The 24,189-nt window shown below is 40.1% G+C and overlaps 1 protein-coding gene across 1 annotated transcript; it reads left to right on the top strand.

The window, feature by feature from the left end:
* The first annotated feature begins 551 nt into the window (after window positions 1–551).
* Window positions 552–23,902, top strand: LOC120545864 (nipped-B-like protein B). The gene is made up of 48 exons (XM_039780487.1): window positions 552–957; window positions 2,285–2,433; window positions 3,116–3,281; window positions 3,774–3,874; window positions 5,978–6,086; window positions 6,172–6,314; window positions 7,098–7,216; window positions 7,309–7,399; window positions 7,531–8,052; window positions 8,148–9,746; window positions 9,966–10,079; window positions 10,343–10,489; window positions 10,830–10,901; window positions 10,999–11,088; window positions 11,186–11,286; window positions 11,396–11,482; window positions 11,627–11,846; window positions 12,131–12,282; window positions 12,387–12,467; window positions 12,603–12,703; window positions 13,723–13,852; window positions 13,946–14,028; window positions 14,147–14,279; window positions 14,392–14,535; window positions 14,631–14,717; window positions 14,978–15,192; window positions 15,293–15,395; window positions 15,487–15,585; window positions 15,877–16,023; window positions 16,385–16,519; window positions 16,616–16,714; window positions 16,813–16,866; window positions 16,994–17,102; window positions 17,218–17,354; window positions 17,860–18,000; window positions 18,134–18,227; window positions 18,557–18,711; window positions 18,806–18,896; window positions 19,030–19,203; window positions 19,339–19,529; window positions 19,686–19,793; window positions 20,275–20,475; window positions 20,590–20,736; window positions 20,873–21,243; window positions 21,353–21,527; window positions 21,616–21,804; window positions 22,279–22,611; window positions 23,861–23,902. Exons 2-48 carry the CDS (start codon window positions 2,370–2,372, stop codon window positions 23,900–23,902), a joined length of 8,166 nt encoding a protein of 2,721 aa, XP_039636421.1. The 5' UTR covers window positions 552–957; window positions 2,285–2,369.
* Window positions 23,903–24,189: the final 287 nt, after the last annotated feature.

Here is a 24,189-nt window from a genome sequence, read left to right as displayed (position 1 = left end):
AGGCCTACTTCAGCGCTTCACCCAGTAGCCCTACATGTTGATCTTAATCTTTTAGATACTTCGAATTAGTGAGTATTTTCAATTGGCCTTAGTGTTACAGAACTACACCTCTACATTCCTGAATCGTTTGGAGCATGTGAAAAGAAAACATAACAGGAGGAGACAGCTTTGAGTAATGCTGGGTAAGTTTTTTATAGGAAGCAGTCAGCTGTTTGGCCGATTGTTCTGTGTTGATTGTGATGTCTACATACGTCACCTTTCAGCTGACCAAAGATTCTCTAAACCGTCTCTGACAAGACCAGTTTAAAAAGTAGAGAGAACAAATTACCAAACTGAAATTATGCTAAACCTGAAAAAAAGACCATTTTATCATTACAAGATTTCATTATTTTCATGTAAAAAATCTTGTCTTTGTAAAAGAAAAAAAAAAATGTAGCTAGCCTACCACCGAAGTAACATTCAATGATCCCAAGAGGTTGCAGAGGCTTACCAATGGTCATAGACGTTAACGCTAATTAGCCTGGCTCCTCACCGGTTTAGCGAGTTATTCCCTTTCCCGGTTGTTCCGGTCGGCATTTTGAAAGGGAGAGAGAGATAAGGGGGTGGGGGGTAGACAATGTGGATCCCCCTTTTATTCTGTTCCTCGATTGTTTTCACTCTAGAAAATTAACCGGTAACGTTACCCGAAAACATAACCTCCACAGTCTGATCAAATTCTCGCCTGATTTAAGGCAGGTTGCTCTCCTCCCTAACGTTACCCAGTGAATGTTCACCGTGAGAAAGAAGAAAACCCCCCAGTCCTCCCGACTCACAGGAGCTGTTTGAACAGTGGGACAGAGAGGGAGCTCGATACTCTTCTCCAGCTCCAGCTCCAGCTGCCATCCTACTCCTGCTCCTCCCCCTCCTGCTCCTCCTCCACCAGAACCACTTCTCTTTCTCATCACATCCAGAGCAGAGGTAAATAAGCCAGATTCAACAATAACAACCTCTAATCAGACAAGTCGTTTACCTTCCTGAGTGTTTCCGGTTTGTCAGACACATCGGGCAGCCGTTGGGAACCGTAAACGGGATCTGAATCATTCTGATTTGTGATGGGGTCTTTGCTTTGTACCCCAGCTGCCTCCTTGGCGTTGGGTCGGGGTTACGCTTCCTAAGGCAAGTCCGAGGTCCGAGGTTTGTGAGCTAGAGATGCGTCGACGAAGGCCATAGTAAGTGTGAGGTGAAAATCTAAATCCATACACGACCAGTACGATAAAAAAAGAGCGATACTAGCTACTATGCTAACTGGTTTTGATCCACTCCCGGTGATGCTAGCTTAGGCAAGTTACAGCGCTTTGCCAGTTAGCATACGTTAGCTAACTAACGTTACACCTCCAGTTGTTGCTAGCCGGCTAACCCCGAGTTGATTTTAGTCACTTTAACATACGTTGCTATGCCGCTAGTCTTCTTAGCAAATGTAACGTTATACAACGCCATGCTAGTAATACATGAGTAATAATACAGTCACATCTGGTGTTAAGATAAGCTAACGTAATTTCGTTGTTATGTGTTTGGACATCCCCGGAAACCTTAACTGACACTGTAACAAAAGAAATAATTTGAGATATAACTACAAGGTTTCTGACTTGCCTTTTGCTAGTAACGTTAGGTATCAGCTACGACAATGGATATAAACCTCTCAAATACGTGTAGCGATGCGTAACGTTAGAGATGCACAGAGAGAGACAGAATCGTTGTAACTTTTTATCATTATTATTTTTATCAGATAGCAAGCTAGGTTTGTCACCACTCGAGTCAACTTGCAATGCACGACATACTGCATTCGTAAGAGAGCTAATATTGTTGATTGTATGTTTCTGCAGCAATTACATGCTCTTGAGCAGGTTGAAATATCCCAGCCAAACAATGCACACCCTGACCTGGAGCTGTGTGTCTATAAAGAGGTGTAAAGAGGAAAAGGAACCAGGCAACAAGATGGTTTGGGCACCAGAAGCTGCTACAAATCAATAACTTGTAAAGGCATGCCCAGGCTTGCTATAAGGCCGGTATAAATTGTCTAGTCAGAGGTGCAGTTATGTTGGCAATGTAATAATGCATACTCATGAGCTGACACATTTTTAAATCCCCATCCCAGAAAAAGCACACTGTAGTTATATGGAAACATCTTTGGCTATTTCTTAATACTCATAATCCCAATGAACAGTGCTGCATGTAATGGCAGCCATACCTTGTTGACAGTGTACATTCTGTAAAAGTGTATGTTGCCACTTTTTTGTCTTTGCAGTATTTTGGAGATGTGAGGAATATAAAGAGATTGGTGATATTGAGCAGCCTGTGCATTGACACGACCTCTTGACCTCATCTTCAGCATGAATGGTGATATGCCTCATGTTCCCATCACTACTCTTGCTGGAATTGCTAGCCTGACAGACTGTAAGTGCAACATCCTCTCTCTCTAATGCTGTTCACACAGCCTAAACACTAACACTCAAACCAAGATGTGGCATGGTTAAAGAATACCTCACTGCCAAAATGTTATACTATGTGTAGTGTTTTAGTGTGTCTAGTATAAAGTGTAGAACATACAAGAAGCTAAATACTCGTAACTGTGATGCTTCTCACTACTGGGGATTCCAGCGCAGACAGAAGTGAAGTGGCGTATGTTCCTGAAGATGGGAAGTGGTAGGCTCACATACCCCAAACCAGTTTTGATGAAAGAAAAAATGAATATCTGTTACAATATTTTTAAGGCCTTTTGATAAAAAAGATAGACAGCACGTTTTATTACATTATAAAAGCTTTTTTTTATTTAGTTTTGCATGTATTCTGATGCCTTCAAAATGTTTATTCTATTTAGAAATGTTGTAATGTTTACCCAAAAATGTACAAGTAAACTATATCAAGCTGAAGTTACTGTAACACGTACATTGTCTAAAAAAAATATATATAGAGAGAGTGGGCCAGTTGGATGTTTTTTTAAAAATTTTAAATCCTTACATGCACAATTATTTTCACATACTAAACTTTTTCCAAAAGACTTTTTAAATATCTTTTTCCTATCCTGCTTCCTTTCTTTTTTCATCCAACCCAACTTGTCCATCCATCATCCTTTTAGTATTGAACCAGCTGCCATTGCCTTCTCCTCTCCCTGCCACCACTGCTAAGAGTCTGCTCTACAATGGAAGGATCTCCGAAGAGGTCAGCAGCCTGCTGGTGTGTCGGGACGAGAATCTGGTAACTCAGCTGGCACATAGCCTTAACCAGGTCTCTACTGAACACATGTAAGTAACACTCACCGATATTTCACATCTTTTGAGAATTGAAATGTATTAGAGGAAAGCTTGCCAGTAGTTTATACTACTACTACTACTACTACTACTACTGTACATTAGGTTTGTAAAAGTGTGCTAACTCTAACATTCGTTTTGAATTGGGGAAGAAATCATTGTTAAGTCAACTTTGTTGTCAAAATATTACTAAATGTAAAATAGTAAATGCTTTACAAAGCGTTGTTTCACTGTTTACTTTAACAGTGAATTCAGGCATTGATGTTTTAATTTCTATGATCACATTACTGCCACTGCTTTACCAGATAGTTCAGCTCATGTTCTGGGTTGTCAGAATCATGAAGGGCTAGTCTAAACTGCACGGAAGATGGTAATTGAGACTGGTAGGAATCAGAATGCATTAGTCAAAACTGGATTTAGGTCCAGTGGGCAGCTATTGGCTGCAATATGACTGTGGACTATACTGTACTTTTCTTTGCTTTCCAGAGAGTTGAAGGACAACTTGGGAAATGATGAACCTGAGGGTGACATGCCAATACTCCTACAAACGTTGCTGTCCAGGGACCCCAAAATCTTCAGGGACAAAAGTATGCCAACCCAGTACAAGGTTTGGGGTGGTAAGAAGGAGGCAATGAGCTGCGGTTGACTCTTCAGTTGAGCCCAGTGCATGCTCTTTCCCTGGCTGTACTCTTGGTTTTCACTGTAACTAGTTATTCACCTAAACATTTCCTGGATCAAATACGCTACTGGTGCCTAGTTTTACTACACTGGTGGTTCCCTAACTGGGGGCAGAGCCATTGTAGCAGGAAAAATGTAGAGTGAAACTTAAGTTGAATAAACCTTTTTCACAGCAGATCTTTCAACCTGTAAACAGATGTGTAACTAATACCATCACAGCATTATTATTTTTGTATTGCATTGCAGTAATGACTGGAACCTGGCCATCATTGCTGTTATTAGTTCCACCTGTATTTTTTCTGCTATCACAATTCAAAGTGAATTTTTTGGCTTCTAAAGGGATGACAGAAAAAGAAAGTAGTTCCATTTAAACCTGTTCACAATGCAGTTGCAGTAATCTGGACATTGTTTGTGGAAAGACACATTGGTTAAAAAGAAAGAAAGAAGGGGTTTTGGTCATTGTATGCCTTTTATTAGACAGCACCAGTAGAGAGATAACAGGGGAGAGAGATGGAACAAAGGTCCCCAGCACCCTAAACTCCGACTGCACCTCAATGTTGAATTTTTTAAATGTCATTTTCCAATGCACCAAAATGGAATTCCATTCATCTCCATCGTATTGGGGAGGAGGAAGAAACCAACCCTTAAAATATGTGTCTTTACACACAGAGATTAAATCTTCTATTGTTCTCCAGTGGAAAGTCTCCATGGGTTGGAATAAAGCTTCTTGTACAGTTTAACGTATTATGGTAAAAACAGCTTGTTGTGACTTTATCAACAGAAAAAATATTTAAAAATATATTTTCACATGAAATCCATACACAGCTCTTAAAGTCTTAGCTGTGTTTGTTTTGCTATCATAAATTATATCACTAATTGCTATGAACAGTTGCATATTTGTCTTTTAACCTTTGTTCAGAAAAGCCTTCTAGTTTTATGAGCAGCTGCACTAGATTGCAATTACAGGTAATTATAAGTACATAGTTTGCATACACACTTTCATACTGAATCGTTATTTGTGCAAAAGAGGAAAAAAGACAACAGATTTGCGCAGTGTGTATTGTAGAGCTAGAGGTGCTGGCAACTGCAAGAAAATTAGAAAAAACAGACAAAATAAATAATAAACCACAAGCCTTTTTGGTAGTGACCGCACACTCAACCCACAAAAATATATGATCAAAGATTAGATAATCAAGGATTATTTATGAACAATCATACATGAGCCTGTTTAAGCACTGAGCAAAACGTGTTGCTCTTAATATTTTCTGTGGCATTTTAACCGGTAGTAGAAACTTTGTGCTTCTGATTCGGGGAAATGCTGCCCCAAATATATGCTCAATGTGTACGTGTCACCAGATAGGATCCACATAATCCTGCACATTGGTAACTCACTATTCTCCTGCAGCTATAACTTCCTCCTTCATCACCCTGAACTCCAAATAACTGTTGTGGTAATATTTTTTATTTTCAGAATAAAAAGTACAGTGTATATATCACTGAAAGTATTACTTATCAGATATGTAACCCCATGTCACTACGTTTGCAGTCCTGAGGTACATACAGGGTTCATACGTTTTGAAAAAAACTGGAAAAGTTATGCCTGGAAAGGTTTTGGAAAGTCATGGAATTTTTTTTAACACAGCATAACAGTATGTCATTAATAAATGTATTTTCACGTCGTCTTAACCTCAACATTCTATTCGGGGAGCGATATTATGAATCCCACTATGAACCACATAAATTGTCATTCATTTTTATAGTTAAACGTCTGAGGGTAAACTTTAACACAGATTTGTATTCTTATTGTATAATGTCGACTGACATTTTCAGGAACACATAGTCATGGAAATTTGCCATAAAGTCATGGAAAAGTCATGAAAAAGTCATGGAAAAGTATTGGTTAAAATGCGTATGAACCCTGTATAGGCGAGTTTTGTTGCTGCAGAATTGTGTATGTTCAGCTCCTTGTTTGTATGACCTAAATGATAGATTTTTTAATTCTTTTATCTTAGGTGTAATGCAACAGCCAATGATGCAACAGTACAAGGTGTCTCAGAATCAGGTTCATGGGAGTCCAGGATCAAACTATCAGCAAACCACTGTCCCCCAAAGCCCCCCTGGGTAAGGCAGTGCCAGCATACAGTCCGATGATGAGGACTCAGAAGTATCTGTATTTTTACTAAGACTACTTCTTACTCCTTCACAGATGCTTTACATCCCCACAGTCTGGATCAGGTGCTCGGTTCGTACAGAGCAGCCCTATACCCAGTCCCTATACTCCTCAGAGTCCTGCAGACTACATGCAGTACAATCCACCTAGTTATTCTCAACACCAACAGACACAGCAAGGTAAGTACAAAGTCAAGTCAAGAAAAATGTGTCATTAGCTGCCTGCCACACCTCTGTGAGGAACAGCAAATAGCAAAGGTTTAATTTTAATGAATATCATAGAAGAGTTGTTGAATCTTCATTTTCTGTGCGTTTGTACTGGTTAAAAGAAACCAAGCTGGACAATATTCAGCAGGAAAAGTACCTTGTAGTGATTGATGAACAAAAAGCCGTTCACAGGAGACTACATATCTTATAGTACATATTCAGGGTGTGGCTCTGAGGCGGGGATCACACATTGTTCCCTAACATAGGGGATACGCCTTATCCTTAAGTTCCTCCAACTATTCTTTGGAGGAAAAAAGTTATTCTTTTTAAGATTATGTCTTTGGCATTATACCTTTATTTGACAGAGGACCGTGTAGAAATGTGGGAGAGAGAGGTCCCTCGAAGGTCCCAAGGCCAAGATCAAAGCTGGGACGTTTCCGTTATATGGCATGCGCTGTAACCATTGGCTACCAAGGCGCTCCACAATTACTTTTTTTTTTTAAATGACACCACCTGCATGGTGTTTCAGACCTAGCAGGCCACAAGCCAAATGCTTAACTAATCCTTTAACATCACTAAGTTTTATACACACTTATGTGGAGTCAGTTGATAAGCTGACCCTTTTCTTACTGTAAGATGGTAAAACTACAGCTGTCTCTAAAGGTGAAAAAGAAGGTATCTATCTCTCGGGGAGACGGGAGGCATTGCACGTCACAAATAATTTAACTGGATATTTTATTTCGCTCTCTGTTTTAGTTAGAAACATCCATGACAACAAGGTCTCTGGTCAGCTATCAAGTACTTCATCTAATCACAATGCGAGACTAGGCTCAGATGAAGACTACATCAACATGGCTCACAGGCTGGGAAATGAGGTAATGCAGAGAATCAAGATATCTTGAATTGGATCTTGAATTGGCAGATGTGGACTGTTTAAAGGGATGATAAATGTCTTGTGTTCCAACAGGAGAATAACCCCTCCATGAGGGTTGCCACGTTTCCAGTTAAATCACCACAGTCTGTGTGTTCCCCTGCTGGGAGTGAAGAGACTGCAAAAAGTATGCTGCCTTAGCAACAAGTCAATTCTTCATTTTGTGGATCAACAATAATGCACCGCTGTACAACTCATTCTTTGCAAAGATTTATTGTGTGTGCTGATTTTTCCTTGAATTTATTTGTGTTTCAACAGGGTCCAGGCCTCCCCTTATCATGCAGTCCCCTCCACTTGATGTGCCGCCAGGTGCAGCACCTGACCGGCTACTCACCTCTGCCGACCGCAAAAAGAAGCAGAAAGAAAGGAGTAAAGAAGAAACTGAGCATATGGACACAAATGCCTCATATGACATTGTCAGTTCTCCATCAAAAGAGTCCGCCAGGCTGACTTTAAAACTGTCCCGAGTGAAGTTTTCAGACATGGATCAATCTGCAGACCTTCCTCTTAGGCCATGTGTCGACTCAGACCATGAAACTGATTTGATGAATAATAGTAATCAATTGTCAAGGACTGTCCAGGACTTATCACACACAATTGGTGCTGTGGAGCAGGCAAACTGTCAGCAGGTTCCTGTTCGGCCAAATACCAAGGAGTCTGGAGTCATCAGTGGGGTTGTGTTTGAAGATGCTGAGATAGACACACTTGCAGAGATTGAGAGAATAGAGCGTGAGTCAGCCAGTGAGAGAGAACGGTGGTCTAAAGAAGTCCAGGATAAAGGTATGGTGGGTCGGCCTGTGCCTTCTTACATTTTAGTCATGGCTAGATTTGTTTGTGTTCGTAGTAGATCTAAGCTACATTTTTCTTTATTGCAGATAAGCCATTGAAGAAACGGAAGCAAGACTCGTATCCTCAGGAATCCGGAGCTGAGTCAAGTGATGGGCCTACTGTACAAGGGGGCAACACTGACAGCAAGTTGACACCCAAGAAGACGAATGCCGCAAGTAACGGTGCCAGTCGGCCTGCTTTGATGGTCAGTATTGATCTGCAGCAAGCTGGCAGAATGATAGGACAGCCTGTAGTGGTCCTGGAAGCACAGAAGTTGTGTGAGGACCACCTACGGCAACTAAAGTCAAAGACTGATGGAAAGGTAGATAAAGTTGTTGAAAACAGACCTGGGATCATCAATCAGCATGCTGAAAGCCCCAGGAAGTCTGGCTCAGATGGGCAACCAGAAACCCCCAAACAGAAGCAGGAGGGTCGACGTGAATCCAAACACAGACATGACAGCAAAACTGTCAGTGGCAAGGGACACTCCGTTGACAGACGGCCAGACGCACCACGTCAGAAACATGACAAGCATTCAGACTTGAGCCACAAAGAGGAAAAGAACCACAACAGTCACCGAGTGCATGTCAGCCAACCTGAGAATCCAAAAACCATGAGCAAGGCGGAGCGTAACTCCAAACATGGAGAAGACAAAGTCAGGGATAGAGATAGGGCTAAGGACAAAGATAGAGAAAAGGATAAGGACAGAGATAGAGATAAAGACAGAGAAAGGGTTAAGGACAGAGATAAAGAAAAAGATAGAGATAGGACTAAGGATAAAGATAGAGAAAAGGATAAGGACAGAGATAAAGATAAAGACAGAGAAAGGGTTAAGGACAGAGATAAAGATAGAGATAAGGACAGAGATAAAGAAAAAGATAGAGATAGGGATAAGGACAGAAATAGAGATAAAGATAGGGATAAGGATAGAGATAAAGACAGAGAAAGGGATAAGGACAAAGATAAAGAAAGAGAAAGGGATAAGGACAAAGATAAAGAAAGAGAAAGGGATAAGGACAAAGATAAAGAAAGAGAAAGGGATAAGGACAAAGATAAAGACAGAGAAAGAGATAAGGACAAAGATAAAGATAGGGATAAGGAAAGGGAAAAGAAGCACAAGATGTTGAGGGAAAACTGCAACAGACACTCTCCTGACCGGCATACTAAACCTGACAGCCCTAGAGTGAAGCAAGACGGAAGCAGAAAATCCACTGACCTCAATGGTCGACAGAGGACAGACAGTTCCAGCCTTCAAAACTCCCAAAATAAGAAAGAGAGGAAAAGTGGGGATGGCAGCATTAGCTGCCCAGCTGGAAACAAACAGCAGTCTTTGGAGACAAATCTTAGTGAGTTCCCCTCGTACCTGCTGGGTGGCAAGTCAGGAAGTCTGAAGAACTTTGTGATTCCTAAATTGAAACGGGATAGAAAAGATAAAGATGCCCAACTTCCAGACCAATTGATAGAGGGCTGGAGCATTCCCCTGGTCAGGCTGGAGAGAGTGTCATTGGTAGATAACTTAAACAAAGGAGCTAAACCTGTTGTTGTGCTCAACAAACTGAGTATTGATGAGGTAAAAAGGATCATTAAGGAAAGCAGGAATGCACCCAGCTCCAGATCCAAGAACTTCTTTGAGAAATCAGGAAGAGGTATGATTTACTTTGTTTATTAAATATGTACGCAAAACTGTAGGGGATGGATATGTGCAATGTGACTGTGCCCAACTTTCGGATTGTTGATTTTAAACCACTGTTTCACAGTGTCATAAATCCCAAAAAATAGCTGTAGATTAATGAGTTACCGATTGTATTTCTTTTGAAGTATAGATTATTCTGTGCTGAAAACTAACTTCCCTCTTGTGCTTACAGAGATGGTTTTTTGTGAGAAGACGAACAAACGAAAGCACAGCATGATCAATAAGAAATCCAAGTACACTGAGGTGGATGAAGATGATGAGAACAATGATGACTCTGACAACGAGTGTCAGTATTAAACCCTAAAATTTCTTCATATTTGTCGAACACATCAGACTAATAGAAAATCTGTCAAAAGCGCTGTGCTGTCGCCACTATTGACCGAATATTGTTTTACCATGCAGCAATCCTGAAGATTAAACAATATGTACCTCGAAATAACTTTATATTGTAGTTATTACATTTGATTTATTTATTACAGCAATACGTGGTGCTAAAAGCTTAAAGAACTTGATATTTTCTGAATTATAATTTCTCTGTTATTGTTACAGCTGCAAAGAAAAGGTACAAGAAACATCACGACAAGGCATGGAAGCCAGAAGAGAGGAGGGGTTCTGGTGATCACCGGGGGTCCGGTAGCCGTCACCGTGAACCAAGTGATTCGGATGAAAGCTGTCCACCACCAAGCCTGAGTGACGGTACGTCTTTTTTGCATAGGCAAAAGAAAATATATAAATAAATGTTGTAGACAGCCTAGAGAGTGTTTTTATTTGTCTCTAAGAAGGCAAAATAATTTTATCTCTATTATAAACTTAAGACAATAAACACCAAAATGATCATTTTATCAGAGAATGCAAATTTTGATTCCTGTTTCTGACGGCTGTCATTCAAATTATTGCCACTTGAAACCAGTGATCAGCCAGACCTATTCCCTGGATAGTTGGATTACTACACCCAAGTCTTTCTCCATTAAATATTCACTGCTTTAGGGTGAGTTGCTGCTGTCAAGGTATTGACTAATGTTTTCTTTTTGTTCAGCTGCCAGAAAATCGAAGAAAAAGGAGAAACAGAAAAACAGGAAAGCGTACGATTCCAAGCTGACAACCGAGGGTATTGTGATACTACCACTTTGAGTTATTTTACAAATATGAATGCATTTTAAAACTAAATATTTTTATGAATCAATATGTTTGCATTTGTTAAACAGAAAAGATGGATTCCTCCACATTTAAGAGATTCACGGCCAGCATGGACAGCATTATTGAGAGCCTTGAGGACGTGGACCTCACTGCCACAGGTAAACATAAAGTGCGGCACAGTTTCCAAAGTTCATGACATTTGCTGAAGTGTTGAGTTTAAAAATGTTAACTATATAACGTTGTGCCCTCACACAGATGAGGATGAGATACCTGAAGAGCTCTTACTTGGAAAACACCAGTTGAGCGAGCTAGGCAGTGATTCTGCTAAGATCAAAGCTATGGGCATCTTTCACAAGGTTTGTGCAATGTCACATGATTACACTCAGGTTGATATTTAGCTGTTGTAAAGACCATCAATTCACAGCATCGTTAGGGAAAGTAATAAATATTTTGTTATACCCACAGTTTCCGTCTAATAAACTGGTGAAAATGTTGAATATCCTGGAGAAGAACATTCAGGACAGCGTCAAACTTTCCACACTAATGAATCATGTAAGTTGCCAGTTGGATATTATTTTTTAACAGCGGAAGTGATGTTATTTTTCTTACCTGATTTTCGGTTCGAGCTTTCCAGCAAGTTTTGTCCTTTTTATTTATTTATTTATTTTTTTACTAATTGTTTTTTGAAATCTGTAGGATAATGATTCCATGGATGAGGAGCGGTTGTGGCGTGACCTTATCATGGAGCGGGTGGCTAAGTCTGCTGATGCCTGTCTGACTGCACTCAACATCATGACATCTCCTCGCATGCCCAAGGCTGTTTATATAGAGGATGTGATTGAGAGGGTGTTGCAGTACACAAAGTTCCATCTGCAAAACTCTTTGTACCCTCACTATGACCCGGTCTACAGAGTGGGTCAGCACAGTTTTCTTTTGTTGCAAAGATATATATATTGCATATATATATAGATATATATATTGCAAAGATCTTGAGCTTTTTTGTGTGTGTGCAAAGTTTGCAAATTAGCAAGCTGATTAGGCTTATCCATGTTGATTATCTTTGCACCTATTTAAAAAAATAGCTCTAAATGGGGGAGCACCATTGTTAAAAATTGGTGTTGGTAATTTGCTGCTGATGTTTAAAGTGGTTTACTTATCTTTTATTCAACTCTTATTTTCCCTTTATCTTCCTCGCCTAAGGTGGCATGCATACTTCAAAGTCCAAGAGAGCAAAGAGTTCCACCCACAAACAGAAGGTGGTAGTCATGCTCTACAACAAAGTGTGTGATATTGTCAGCAACATCTCAGAGCTCCTGGAGATCCAGCTGCTAACTGACACCACTATTCTCCAGGTGAGACTCTTAATCTGGTCTGACGTCATTCAAATTCGTGACCCCATTTAACCCTTTACTCTTGATTTCTAACATACCTGACTGCTTTTGTGCCTGACTTTTAGGTGTCCACCCTGGGTATTACACCTTTTTTCGTGGAGAATGTCAGTGAACTGCAGTTATGTGCGATCACACTAGTGACAGCAGTAAGTCTGCCATGGCATGCAATTTTTTGAATATTTTAGCAGTGAATTTTGCTATTGTTTTTTTTACGATAACACGCACCTGCACAACATCTTGTTATGTTTCGATTAAGTTCTTTGAATTGTACTCTTCCGCAGGTGTTCTCTCGTTACGAGAAGCACAGGCAGCTCATTCTTGAAGAGATCTTCACCTCCCTGGCTAGACTGCCTACTAGTAAACGCAGCTTAAGGAACTTCAGGTAACTACATCTTAAAGTGATGGTTTGGAGTAATTCACCCTAGGGTCCTTTGCACCGTGACCTCGAGCCAAACACCCCCCCAGAAACTTTTTTCACCTGGGTCGAACATTGGGAGAGTTAGCTAGAGTAGCGTTATCAGCTGACATACGCGCAGGGCTAGCGCACGTTTGTATCTCGTAAATTACCCACTAATAATGCCCGAAATGATACCAAATTTCTACAAGTAGTACAAATAAGTTATGCTCTCATAAAACGATGGATTGGAAAGTTTGTAAGTACACCAGAAGTTTATGTAAATAACATGTGCCTGCTGGCTTCTGCTCTCTGCTGTTGTTGTTGTTGCTGCTGTAAGACGAGTGCTTAGGGCCGTCTACAAATTACAACACCGAAAAGAGATGCAACAAAAATATTTATTAATTTAACTTTTTTTTTAAAGTAAGTGCTAGTATAACTAGCAGGAGACAAGTAATAATTGAGGTAAGTTTGGAGACATTACCTTATTTAATCATTGAATTAATAAATATTTTTGTTGTAACTCTTTCGGTGTAGTAATTTGTAGACGCCGCTACGGCCTAACCGTAGTAGCAGCAGCAGCAGCAACAGAGAGCAGAAGAGAGCAGGCAAGTGTTCATAAACTTCTGGTGTACTTACAAACTTTCCAATCCATCGTTTTATGAGAGCATAACCTATTTGTACTACTTGTAGACGTTTGGTATTATTTCGGGCATTATTAGTGGGGTAACTTACAAGATACAAACGTGGGTCCATTAGCCCCTGCGCTAAGCTATTCAGCTGATAACGCTACTCTAGCTAACTCTCCCAATGTTCGACACAGGTGAAAAAAGCTTCTGGGGGGGTGTTTGGCTCGAGGTCATGGTGCAAAGGACCCTAGGGTGAATTACTCCGAACCATCACTTTAAATTAAAATTTGCTCAATAAAATTGCATGAATTAAGAAATTGATCATTGAAGTCCTCTGCTCAGTAAACCTAACGATACTTATGTCTCATAATCCCCCAGGCTAAACAGCACTGATTCGGATGGAGAGCCCCTGTATATCCAGATGGTCACAGCACTCGTTCTTCAGCTCATCCAGTGTGTGGTTCACCTTCCCTCAGAGAGGGATGCAGAGGATGAACATAATAAGAAGGTTACTACCAAGATTGAACTGATATAAACCACATTTATCTAATAAGGTGTTTTGATTCAGAGATTGTTTTACATATTGGGTACTTTTTTCTAGATGGATAAAGATGTCTTTATCACAAACACTTATGAAACTGCCATGAGGACAGCTCAGAACTTCTTATCAGTGTTTCTCAAAAAGTAAGTCCTTGATCTGAAGACTATTAAAGGGGGGACATTAAAACTGAGTGTTCTTACACTTTTTCTTCTGCTGTTCAAACGCATATTATAATAAAAGATTGTATTCTGTATGTTTCAGGTGTGGCAGTAAGCAGGGAGAGGAGGACTACAGGCCCCTGTTTGAGAAGTTTGTTCATGACCTGCTGTCCACAGTCAACAGGCCTGAGTGGCCTGCAGCGGAACTGCTGCTCAGTTTACTGGGCCGGCTGTTGGTGAGTAGCATACCCCACTCCAAAGTCTCATCACCCATCATCTGTCCAGCAGAAACAGCTGCTGATGTTTGTTTTCGTTGTGACCCTTCCCTCTCCCCTTCTTGTGCTCCAGGTGCACCAGTTCAGTAACAAGCAAACAGAAATGGCGCTCAGGGTGGCATCGCTGGACTACCTCGGCACTGTCGCTTCTCGCCTGCGTAAAGACGCTGTCACTAGCAAAATGGACCAAAAGGCTATTGACCGCATCCTCAAAGAGGTAGACTAGATAATTACTGACTTATTTTAACCGATGCAAATTAACAGATAGTGTTGAACTGCTTTTGAGATGCTCCTGGCTTATTGATCTTACAGACTGAAGGTAGTGATGAGATCCAGCAACTCCAGAAGGCCTTGCTGGACTTCCTAAATGAGAACATTGAGACAGATCCATCTCTAGTGGTGAGTGTTTCATTTTCGTATAGCTGTGTATTTACATACTGTAAATCATTATGGTCACATTGATGATTCCCTAAGGACTGGATGCTCAGTGTATACATGCAGTAATATGCACCCCTCGTACTCCTGTTACTTGAAACTGTCAAATGGCTTGACACAGATGTATTCCATGGTTCCTTGGTTTCAAACTGGTATTCAGCTCTATAGTGTGCCTTAAATGTTCAGCGTTTTTCATTACATATGTATGCATTTGTTTCATATAGTTTTCCAGGAAGTTTTATATTGCCCAGTGGTTCAGGGACACTATAAGCGAGGCAGAGAAAGCGATGAAGTCTCAAAATGACGATGAGGACTTGAAAGGTCGACATCATTCCATGGACGTTGACTCAACTGAGGAGATTATGCAGAGGGCTGAGACACGAAAGAAATTCCTGCGCAAGGTCATGAAGACGTCCCCATCACATTTCAGTTCTCTGGGGTAAATACTACTTCACTTTGGATGACTGCATCAATTTGTTACACAGTTTGACTTTTTCACCAATCCTGGTATTAAACGGTCCTCTTGACTTTTCTTTCAGGATAAACTCCAACACAGTGGACTATGAGGACTCATGTCTGATTGTCAGATATCTGGCCTCCATGAGGCCGTTTGCACAGAGCTTTGATATTTATTTATCACAGGTAAGAGGATTAATTCAAATGAACGTCAGTGAGAGATTGTATTGTGCTGGCTGTCATAAACTTTTTTTCTCTTACTGTTTCTCTTGTATAGATTCTGAGAGTGCTGGGTGAGAGTGCTATCGCAGTCAGAACTAAAGCCATGAAATGTCTGTCTGAGGTAGTAGCTGTGGATCCAAGTATTCTGGCACGGGTAAGTCATCCTGTATTGGCTGCTACACATTGCTCAGACCACTGGATTGATGGCAGTAGCACTCAATGTTTTTTTGTTTGTTTTCTTTTACCGATAAAAACATAATTTCTTTGTAAAATAAATTATGTTTTTATTGGTCCTAACGGGACATTCTGTTATAGCGTGTAGAGTGTTAGCCTGGTGTTGTGGCATTATCAGGCAATTATGCCAGTTTACCACAGTCACACTTGCAGCCATAAGATTTAGTAATGTTTATCTGTGGTTGACTAATCTCCCTTATTTGCTTTGCAGTTGGATATGCAGCGTGGGGTTCACTGTCGTCTCATGGACAACTCCACCAGTGTGCGAGAGGCAGCCGTGGAGCTACTTGGCCGTTTTGTGCTAAGTCGACCGGAGCTCATTGAGCAGTACTATGACATGCTCATTGAAAGGATATTGGTAAAAACAAAAAAAGCTTCCCTCTTCACCTTTATAGCTTCTGTACCATACAGAAATATAACCATTTTTACCAGGTGGTAAAGTTTAAATTGATTTGGCCACATCACGAGCCCTCTTAGGGGTTTGTGGAAAGGAATAGGCAGCATGTATCATAAGACAGACTCAAGTGGAAGTTGACTTTAGCAAACTGACAAAAAAGTTGATTTAAAGTGCAAAAGTTCAGCAGAGGTTAAATAATCTTTTTCCCACACTGCCACCTAAAGATCAAATGAAGAATTGCAACCATTTGGCAGTTAAAAGTACAATTGAGTAATGTATTTCTTCTTGTCTATATTGAGTTACCCATTTTGTCTTTCCACAGGACACAGGTATTAGTGTAAGGAAGAGGGTCATAAAGATCTTGAGGGATATTTGCCTGGAGCAGCCAGACTTCCATAAGGTCACCGAGATGTGTGTCAGGATGATCCGAAGGGTCAACGATGAAGAGGGGATCAAGGTTTGTGTTTATTTTTCTGTGAGTGCTGCTTACAAGTGTTAGTTTTTAGTTTTTGATATACAGCTTAAATACATAAATATGATTTTTACCATGCAGAAACTAGTGAACGAGACATTCCAGAAAATATGGTTCACCCCCACACCCAGTCATGACAAAAATGCCATGACCCGGAAGATCCTGAACATCACAGATGTGGTGCGTACTACCTAGGCTTGTGACAAAAAAGGTTCATCATCCAAATAAGAAATATTTTGGTGTAATCTGACTCATGTCATGTTTTGATTTCATCCCAGGTGTTGGCATGTAAAGACACAGGCTATGACTGGTTTGAGCAGCTTCTCCAAAATGTGAGTTGTTTAACTTGTATGGCTGTTTGATATCTCAACGTCATCTTGTGGGTCTTTATGATAGCTAAGCGGGTATGTGCATATGTTGTCGGGCATCTTATCTAACTTATGCATGACATCTGTTTAGCTACTGAAGTCAGAAGAGCAAGCTTCGTACAAACCTGCCAAGAAGGCCTGTGTTCAGTTGGTGGACAATCTAGTGGAACACATACTGAAATATGAGGAGTCTGTTGCAGGTAATAAAAATAAGTGTAATAGTATGTTTGCTTACAAAATTCGTATTGCATTGTTATTGTGTTAAACATTACTGTGCTGCGACAAATGTCATTGTTTTCTGCTTTAATGTTTCAGACTGTGAGGACAAAGGGGATAACTCAGGTCGTCTGGTAGCATGCATCACCACTCTCTACCTGTTCAGCAAGATCAGAGCACAGTTAATGGTCAAACATGCCATGACTATGCAGCCCTACTTGACCACCAAGTGCAATGTAAGTGCAACATCATTTTGTTTATTATGTTTTACTTGTATCAGAAATTATTTGTTGAGTCTGTTGCCCACAGGACAAAAATGAATAACACCAACTTTTATGTTGTGCTGTAGAGCCATCTAGTGGCAGCTAAATTAAATCAACACTGGGTCTGTCCCACAATACCCATACTTGCCTCTTTTGCGAGTAGTGCCTACTTGTGTGACATGTTAAGATCACAAACGTGTGGAGGTTTATCAGAGCTCACTGGGACACATTTGATTAATAAGGGTATCCCATCGCTCATGCAAGTACTGGACATCGCACAATTAAGCTCAAACGTTTTGCTGAAACAAATCAGTACTATCAACCATACAGTATTACAGTTACAATCAGATGATAGTAAAACACACACATTCAGGAGCTAAAAGGGGGAATACAATTAATAAAGCAATTAGTCGTTATACGTAAGTTATTTTCCACCTCAGCTATTGACCAAGCAGCTGTCTCTGTATCGACATTTCAGACTCAGAATGACTTCATGGTGATATGTAATGTGGCAAAGATCCTGGAGCTGGTCGTGCCTCTGATGGAGCACCCAAGTGAGACTTTCCTCACTACCATAGAAGAAGACCTGATGAAGCTCATCATCAAATACGGCATGACGGTCAGTGTCATTTACAGCTTACAGCGTTCACAGATAGCTCTAAAAAAACATGAACAACGTGGATGTAAAACTACTCCTCTGAACATACAGATTTTATTTGAACATGATGTCATTTTTTGTGTCTGCTTCGCAGGTTGTACAGCACTGCGTAAGCTGTCTTGGTGCTGTTGTCAACAAGGTCACGCACAACTACAAGTTTGTCTGGGCTTGTTTCAATCGCTACTATGGTAAGGCTTATGTACTGTATGTACATCCATTTTTAATATAAACATAAATGTCCTTATACCAGAATTATTATAAACCTTGATATGGAATGATTTGCATTTGATATTTTAATAACATTTTGATGGGGCTTGTAATTATCAACCTGTTCATTTACCTTCAAATGAAAAGTTACATTATGCCCACGTAACCGCATTATACTCGTCTCAATTCACATCCAAATAAAAAATTGCATTAAACACACACCAGTTAGTGTTTTATTGTCCACATTCTTTGCTAGTTCACTGTAGAAGAACAAAGTTAGTTTTCACTGCCCACATGTATTATTCTATAGGAGCTCTGGCAAAACTGAAGACACAGCACCAAGAGGACCCCAACAGCTCCACTCTGGTTACTAACAAACCTACTCTCCTGCGCTCACTCTTCACTGTGGGGGCTCTCTGTCGGCACTTTGATTTTGACCAAGAGGAGTTTAAGGGTTCTAACAAGGTAAACACCGGCAGTCTGCTTAAACTATGTGAGCAGGACTAACTGTTGAACCTGTTTTGATGACTGACTCACTATCTTCCACTGTGTCTCTTAGATTGTCATCAAAGACAAGGTGTTGGAGCTTCTGTTGTACTTCACCACTCATAACGATGAGGAGGTCCAGATCAAGGCCATCATAGGTCTAGGTATGTTGCACCTCATGTCAGACTAACATAAGATGCAATTACTGTCTTTTATACTGTAATTTCTTGTTTTCTTTTTTTGTCCTTGGCTTAAGTTTTTTCCAAATTGATTCTAATAATTTTCATTTGTCTCAAGGCTTCCAGTTCATCATGCACCCAGAGCTCATGTTTGTGCAGGATGTGAAGGTTCTGTATAACAACACCCTGTCAGATGAAAACAGTTCGGTCAGTCTGAAGATCCAGGTGCTAAAAAACCTGCAGACTTACCTGCAAGAGGAGGACTCTCGAATGCAGGAGGCCGATCGCGAATGTAAGTTTAACAAATCCATTTTATACTTAGGTGACTAAGATTAGAACTGTATGTTCAGCAGTGTTAATCTACATTGTTTATCATGTAGAATATCCTCAGAACGATTCAGCTGATTTTTTTCTTTTTTTTGTTCAGGGAAGAACCAATCCAAGCAGGAGGATCTGAAAGAAATGGGGGATATCTCATCAGGCATGAGCAGCTCCATAATGCAGATTTACCTGAAGCAGGTGCTGGAGTCTTTCTTCCACTCACAGTCCACTGCTCGGCACTTTGCCCTGAATGTCATTACACTGACTCTCAGCCAGGGCCTCGTCCATCCTGTACAGGTATGTTCACAGTCTCACCCAAGACTAAGATATATAAAGTACCTCTTACAAGCAAGATCTGTGTGTGATTTTCTTTTATCTCATAGTTGCAACATTCTCTGCTGTCTTGAATGCATCATGAGCTGTTCACAGATTTGGTAAACATTTTTTTTTTAGTGTGTGCCCTACTTGATTGCCATGGGAACAGACCCTGAGCCAACCATGAAGAACAAGGCCGATCAACAGCTGGCGGAGATTGACAAGAAATACTCAGGCTTCATCCATGTGAGTGGCTTGCTGGTTTATGATTGCCAGGATGAGGTGTAAAAGTGTATATTGACGGTTTGCTTTAACAGCGTCTATGGGCAGTGGTGTGTATATTTTATTATGGCGGGAGAATTTAAACAGTTAACACTTCACAACACTTTAAATGCTATGAGCAAGTAAAACGTATTGTTACTTCATGTTACAGAAGCATAGAAACATATTTCTTTATATATGTTTGTATCTTTATATATGTTTGTATATATATATATATATATATATATATATATATATATATATATATATATATATATAAATATAAATAAATAAATAAAAAAACATATATAACATTTCATATTGTACTGTAGTTCAAGTTCAGCTGATCCTAGACTTGTAGTCTAGGAAATACAGGCTTCACAAAAATCGTATTCATGGGAAGGATTACAACCATCATCATTTTATCTACATACATGCTAAGTTGTATCTCTCTTTGAATTCACAGATGAAGGCCGTAGCAGGGTTGAAGATGTCTTATCAGGTACAACAGGCCATAAATGGATCCAAAGGCGCAGTGATTCGAGGTTTTCGTCACGATGACTCAGACTCTGCTCTCTGCTCTCATCTCTACACTTTGGTCCGAGGGAACCGACAACACAGACGGGCTTTCCTCATTTCCCTGCTCAACCTGTTTGATGACAGCTCCGTAAGTTCACCTTTCTCCTTCTCTGTGTGTCGATGTGTAGGCTTGTGTGTCTCCAACCAGCCGCTATGCAAGCTTCAATGCTGGTCACGAAGTTTTACATTTTGTCCTCTGCAGAAAACCGAGGTGAACATGCTGTTGTTCATAGCAGACAACTTGGCCTGCTTCCCCTACCAGACCCAGGAGGAGCCTCTTTTCATCATGCACCATATAGATATTACTCTGTCTGTCTCTGGTAGCAATCTGCTCCAGTCTTTCAAGGAGGTGAGAAACTTTGTTAAAATTTGTATATGACTTTAACTTTTAGTTGTTTTGTTCATCATGGGATGAAAATCATATCTTGTGTAATATATCCGCTGTATATTTGGTCTGTGTTTGAGAGGTTTTGTTCTCTGTGCAGTCTTTACGGAAAGAGCCTGTACAGCAGGAAAAGAAGATGGAGACAAAAAAGAAGAAGAAAAAGAAGAAGAAGAAGAAGCTTCAGAGGAGAAAACACAGCTCTGATGAGGATGATGACGATGAGGATGATGAGCAGAGCAGTAGCTCATCCAGCAGCAGTGATGAGGATGATGAGGATGATGAGGTGGTCCACAGGCGAAAAAAACCTGCGGCTTGTGATTCTGACGGTGACATGGAAGATGAGGATGCAGTGATGGACCGTCTACCCGAAAACTCCATTCCTCTGCTGGACTTTGCCAGTTCTTCACAGGGCATTCTGCTGCTGCTGGTGCTAAAACAACATCTGAAGAATCTGTATGGCTTCTCAGACAGGTAGGCCACAGCAAAAATGCCAGTCAATAAATCTTTCATCAACTCTTTCTTAGTAGTGCAGTCGTTTGCATGACACAAACTCAACCAAACTTTTTTCTTTGCGTCACAGCAAAATCCAGAAATATTCCCCGACGGAGTCTGCCAAAGTGTACGACAAGGCAGTTAACAGGAAATCCAAGGTGCACTTCAACCCTCGCCAGACACTGAATTACCTGAAGAGTGACCTAGCCAACACGGATCTCAGCCACGACACCAAGAGGAACATTGTGAAACAGTATTTGGATGTAAGCATTCAGTGCTACGTTACGAATTTATGTATGTATTTTTTTCAGTCTCAGGAATATGAGTAATATGTCTGCTTTTATCTCTTAGTTCAAGGTTCTGATGGAGCACTTGGATCGTGACGAAGAGGACGAGGAGGGTGAAGCAAGTGCTAATGCCAGAAACAAAGCCATTACTTCGCTGCTGAAGGTCCCAAAATCTTTGAACCACAACCACAATAATCACACTCCTCCAGTGGAGACAGACGAGGAGGAGAGTGAGGATGAAGAGCCCCCTTCGGTAGGAATTTTAAAACTTTAGAGTCAAGATTACCCATAGGATTTCCATGTTAACTCACCTGTAATCAAAACTATTTCTGCATATAAACTGTTAACTCTGGGCATTAGTGAGGTCATGTGGATATCACATCCCATTTAAGGTACACAACAGAAGGGTGGATGGGTTAATAAGAAAGAGAAGAGAAAATGTTATACTCCGTTTAAAATATATATTCTGTATACCTAAACAGAATGTCAATATGACATGATATGACCTTCTAATGCCTATCACCTTCACAAACCTCATAGCGGTGTTTATGGATTTTACATTTCTCCTCATTGTTGCAGAGAGCCAATCAACTCTGCTGGCATTTCTACTGCAGCTGCTGTTCACACATTATCCCAACATGGAAAATGTCTGTAAGATTTCTGTGTAATGCTTCCTGTGCAAGAAGGGTTTCTTCATGTCGGAACACTCTGCTTCTTCTATCCACAGCGAAAACCAAGGAAAGGCAAGGAGTCCGCAGAGGATACAGGTCACCTGAATGAGAGAGTAAAGGCCATGGACGTCATTGCCATCTGCTGTCCCAAATACAAAGACAGACCACAGATTGCCAGGGTCATCCAGAGGATCAAAACTGGCTACAGTATACACTGGATGACTGGATCTTATTCTGGGCCCTGGGCTGAGGTAAAGAAACGGGACGGTCGCAAAAAGGTGCCTTGGGTTGACACTATCAAGGAGTCAGACATTATTTACAAGAAAATAGTTTTGACAAGTGGACACAAGCTGACAAACAAAGTGGCACAGACGTTACGGGCGCTATACGTATTGACAAAAAAAAAAAAAAAAAAAAAAAAAAAAAAAAAAAAAAAAAAAAAAAACCCCACACCCCAAAAAAAAAAAAAAAAAAAAAAAAAAAAAAAAAAAAATGTTTAAGTTAAACCCAAGAAAAACATAAGAAGGAAATGTTTAGGAAAACATTGTGTGGGAGTTCCTTCGCTGTTGTGCAGCAACTTCGTTGTTTGATTTTTACTCCCACTGTATCATAGTTTAACTAAACACATGTTTATATCTGAACATAATTCTGTAAAAAAAAAAAAAAAACTGAATGTTGGAAATTAGTGTATTGATGATGTTCTTAATAAAGTGTTTTTGGAGTTTAAACTAACACCAGATGGATTTATTCACTATTCATTGTTGACCTGAGCTCCAGGTCAATAATGAAGCTCCAACAACTTTTATCTTTCTTTTTTTTTTTTCTTGCTTTGAACATTTTGTTGTTTACCCACACTGTGTAATGGAGTATCTTTGATATCATTTATTTATGTCAAGAGCAGTGCAGTATCTGTGCCTATATGCAGGGGAAGTTATATTGTTTTTAATATAGATTTTGATGTTATACTGTAGAACACAGCAAGAAAAAAGTGATCCCTCGCTCTTCTGGTGGAACAAATACTGCAATAAATTTTTCTTATGTCTTTGTTACTTGTTTTTGTTTTTTTCCCCTCATCAGAATATTTATTGTATAATTTTCAAAGTCATCAGGATTTATTTTTTTGGCTGTACTGTGATTTCCTCAACTGTGTGACAGAGATCAGGGGGAGTGAAGCAAATCCTAAGAATTTTTTTTTTTCCAGTTCTAAATGGATGGCAAACAGGTCAGAATCAGAAAGGGCTTAATTGCCAAGTATGTTTGCACATACAAGGAATTTGTCATGGTGTTGTTGGTGCATGTCACACATTCTCAAATATAAGAAGGATAAGAAAAGTTGGAAATAAGTCTGATGGTGTTGTTCTCCTGATGTTCATGAGCTCTTCTCTGATGAATGAGATCCAGTTACCATCGCAAAAAACAGTTAAAACACAAAACAAAACAAAGCGCACCAACACACCGTGGCACCCTTCTTCGGCGCCATCTTGAGTTTATCCGTGCCTCTGAAGAAATATTACCAGATCTTCTTGACTGGTTACTTAAGTTTCTACTCATGGGGCAAATTTTGCCATAACAGATAAACCCAAAAGATCAACTTGCCATTGTGATTATGACCATGAGGATGTGCACATCTAACACCAGCTGGCAGGTAACTCTCAGACCTTGCCCCACACTAGTGGTTGATGTACTGTGCACAATTTCTCTTTTCACTTTAAGATTTTTTGCATTTTGGTAGAGAATGATATATCTAAATTCATACTGTTGATCAAGATTCATTTTTAACATTTTGAACAATCGTTATAACTAGTGGTTGATTGTATGTATTGTATAATACAGAAATTTTTAACAGTAACATAAACATAAAATGGGATATCAAAACATGCACATTTACACCATCCACAATTGTATGAATGTGTGTGTGGTGAATGAGAAGCAATGTGAAGCGCTTTGTCCGGTAAGGTAGAAAAGTG

Source organism: Perca fluviatilis, chromosome 17 (genome assembly GCF_010015445.1).
Source record: "Perca fluviatilis chromosome 17, GENO_Pfluv_1.0, whole genome shotgun sequence".
NCBI lineage: Eukaryota > Metazoa > Chordata > Actinopteri > Perciformes > Percidae > Perca > Perca fluviatilis.
The sequence above is the reverse complement of the archived record's forward strand: the minus strand, read 5'-3'. Positions and strand labels throughout refer to the sequence as shown.

What these genes read in the sequence shown, in the direction of transcription:
- LOC120545864 (XM_039780487.1), top strand. Translation starts at nt 2,370, where the DNA reads ATGAATGGTGATATGCCTCATGTTCCCATCACTACTCTTGCTGGAATT. An exon ending in TTGATATTTATTTATCACAG is followed by an intron (nt 15,396 to 15,486) that starts GTAAGAGGATTA and finishes TCTCTTGTATAG; the next exon opens with ATTCTGAGAGTGCTGGGTGA. An exon ending in ACGATGAAGAGGGGATCAAG is followed by an intron (nt 16,520 to 16,615) that starts GTTTGTGTTTAT and finishes TTTACCATGCAG; the next exon opens with AAACTAGTGAACGAGACATT.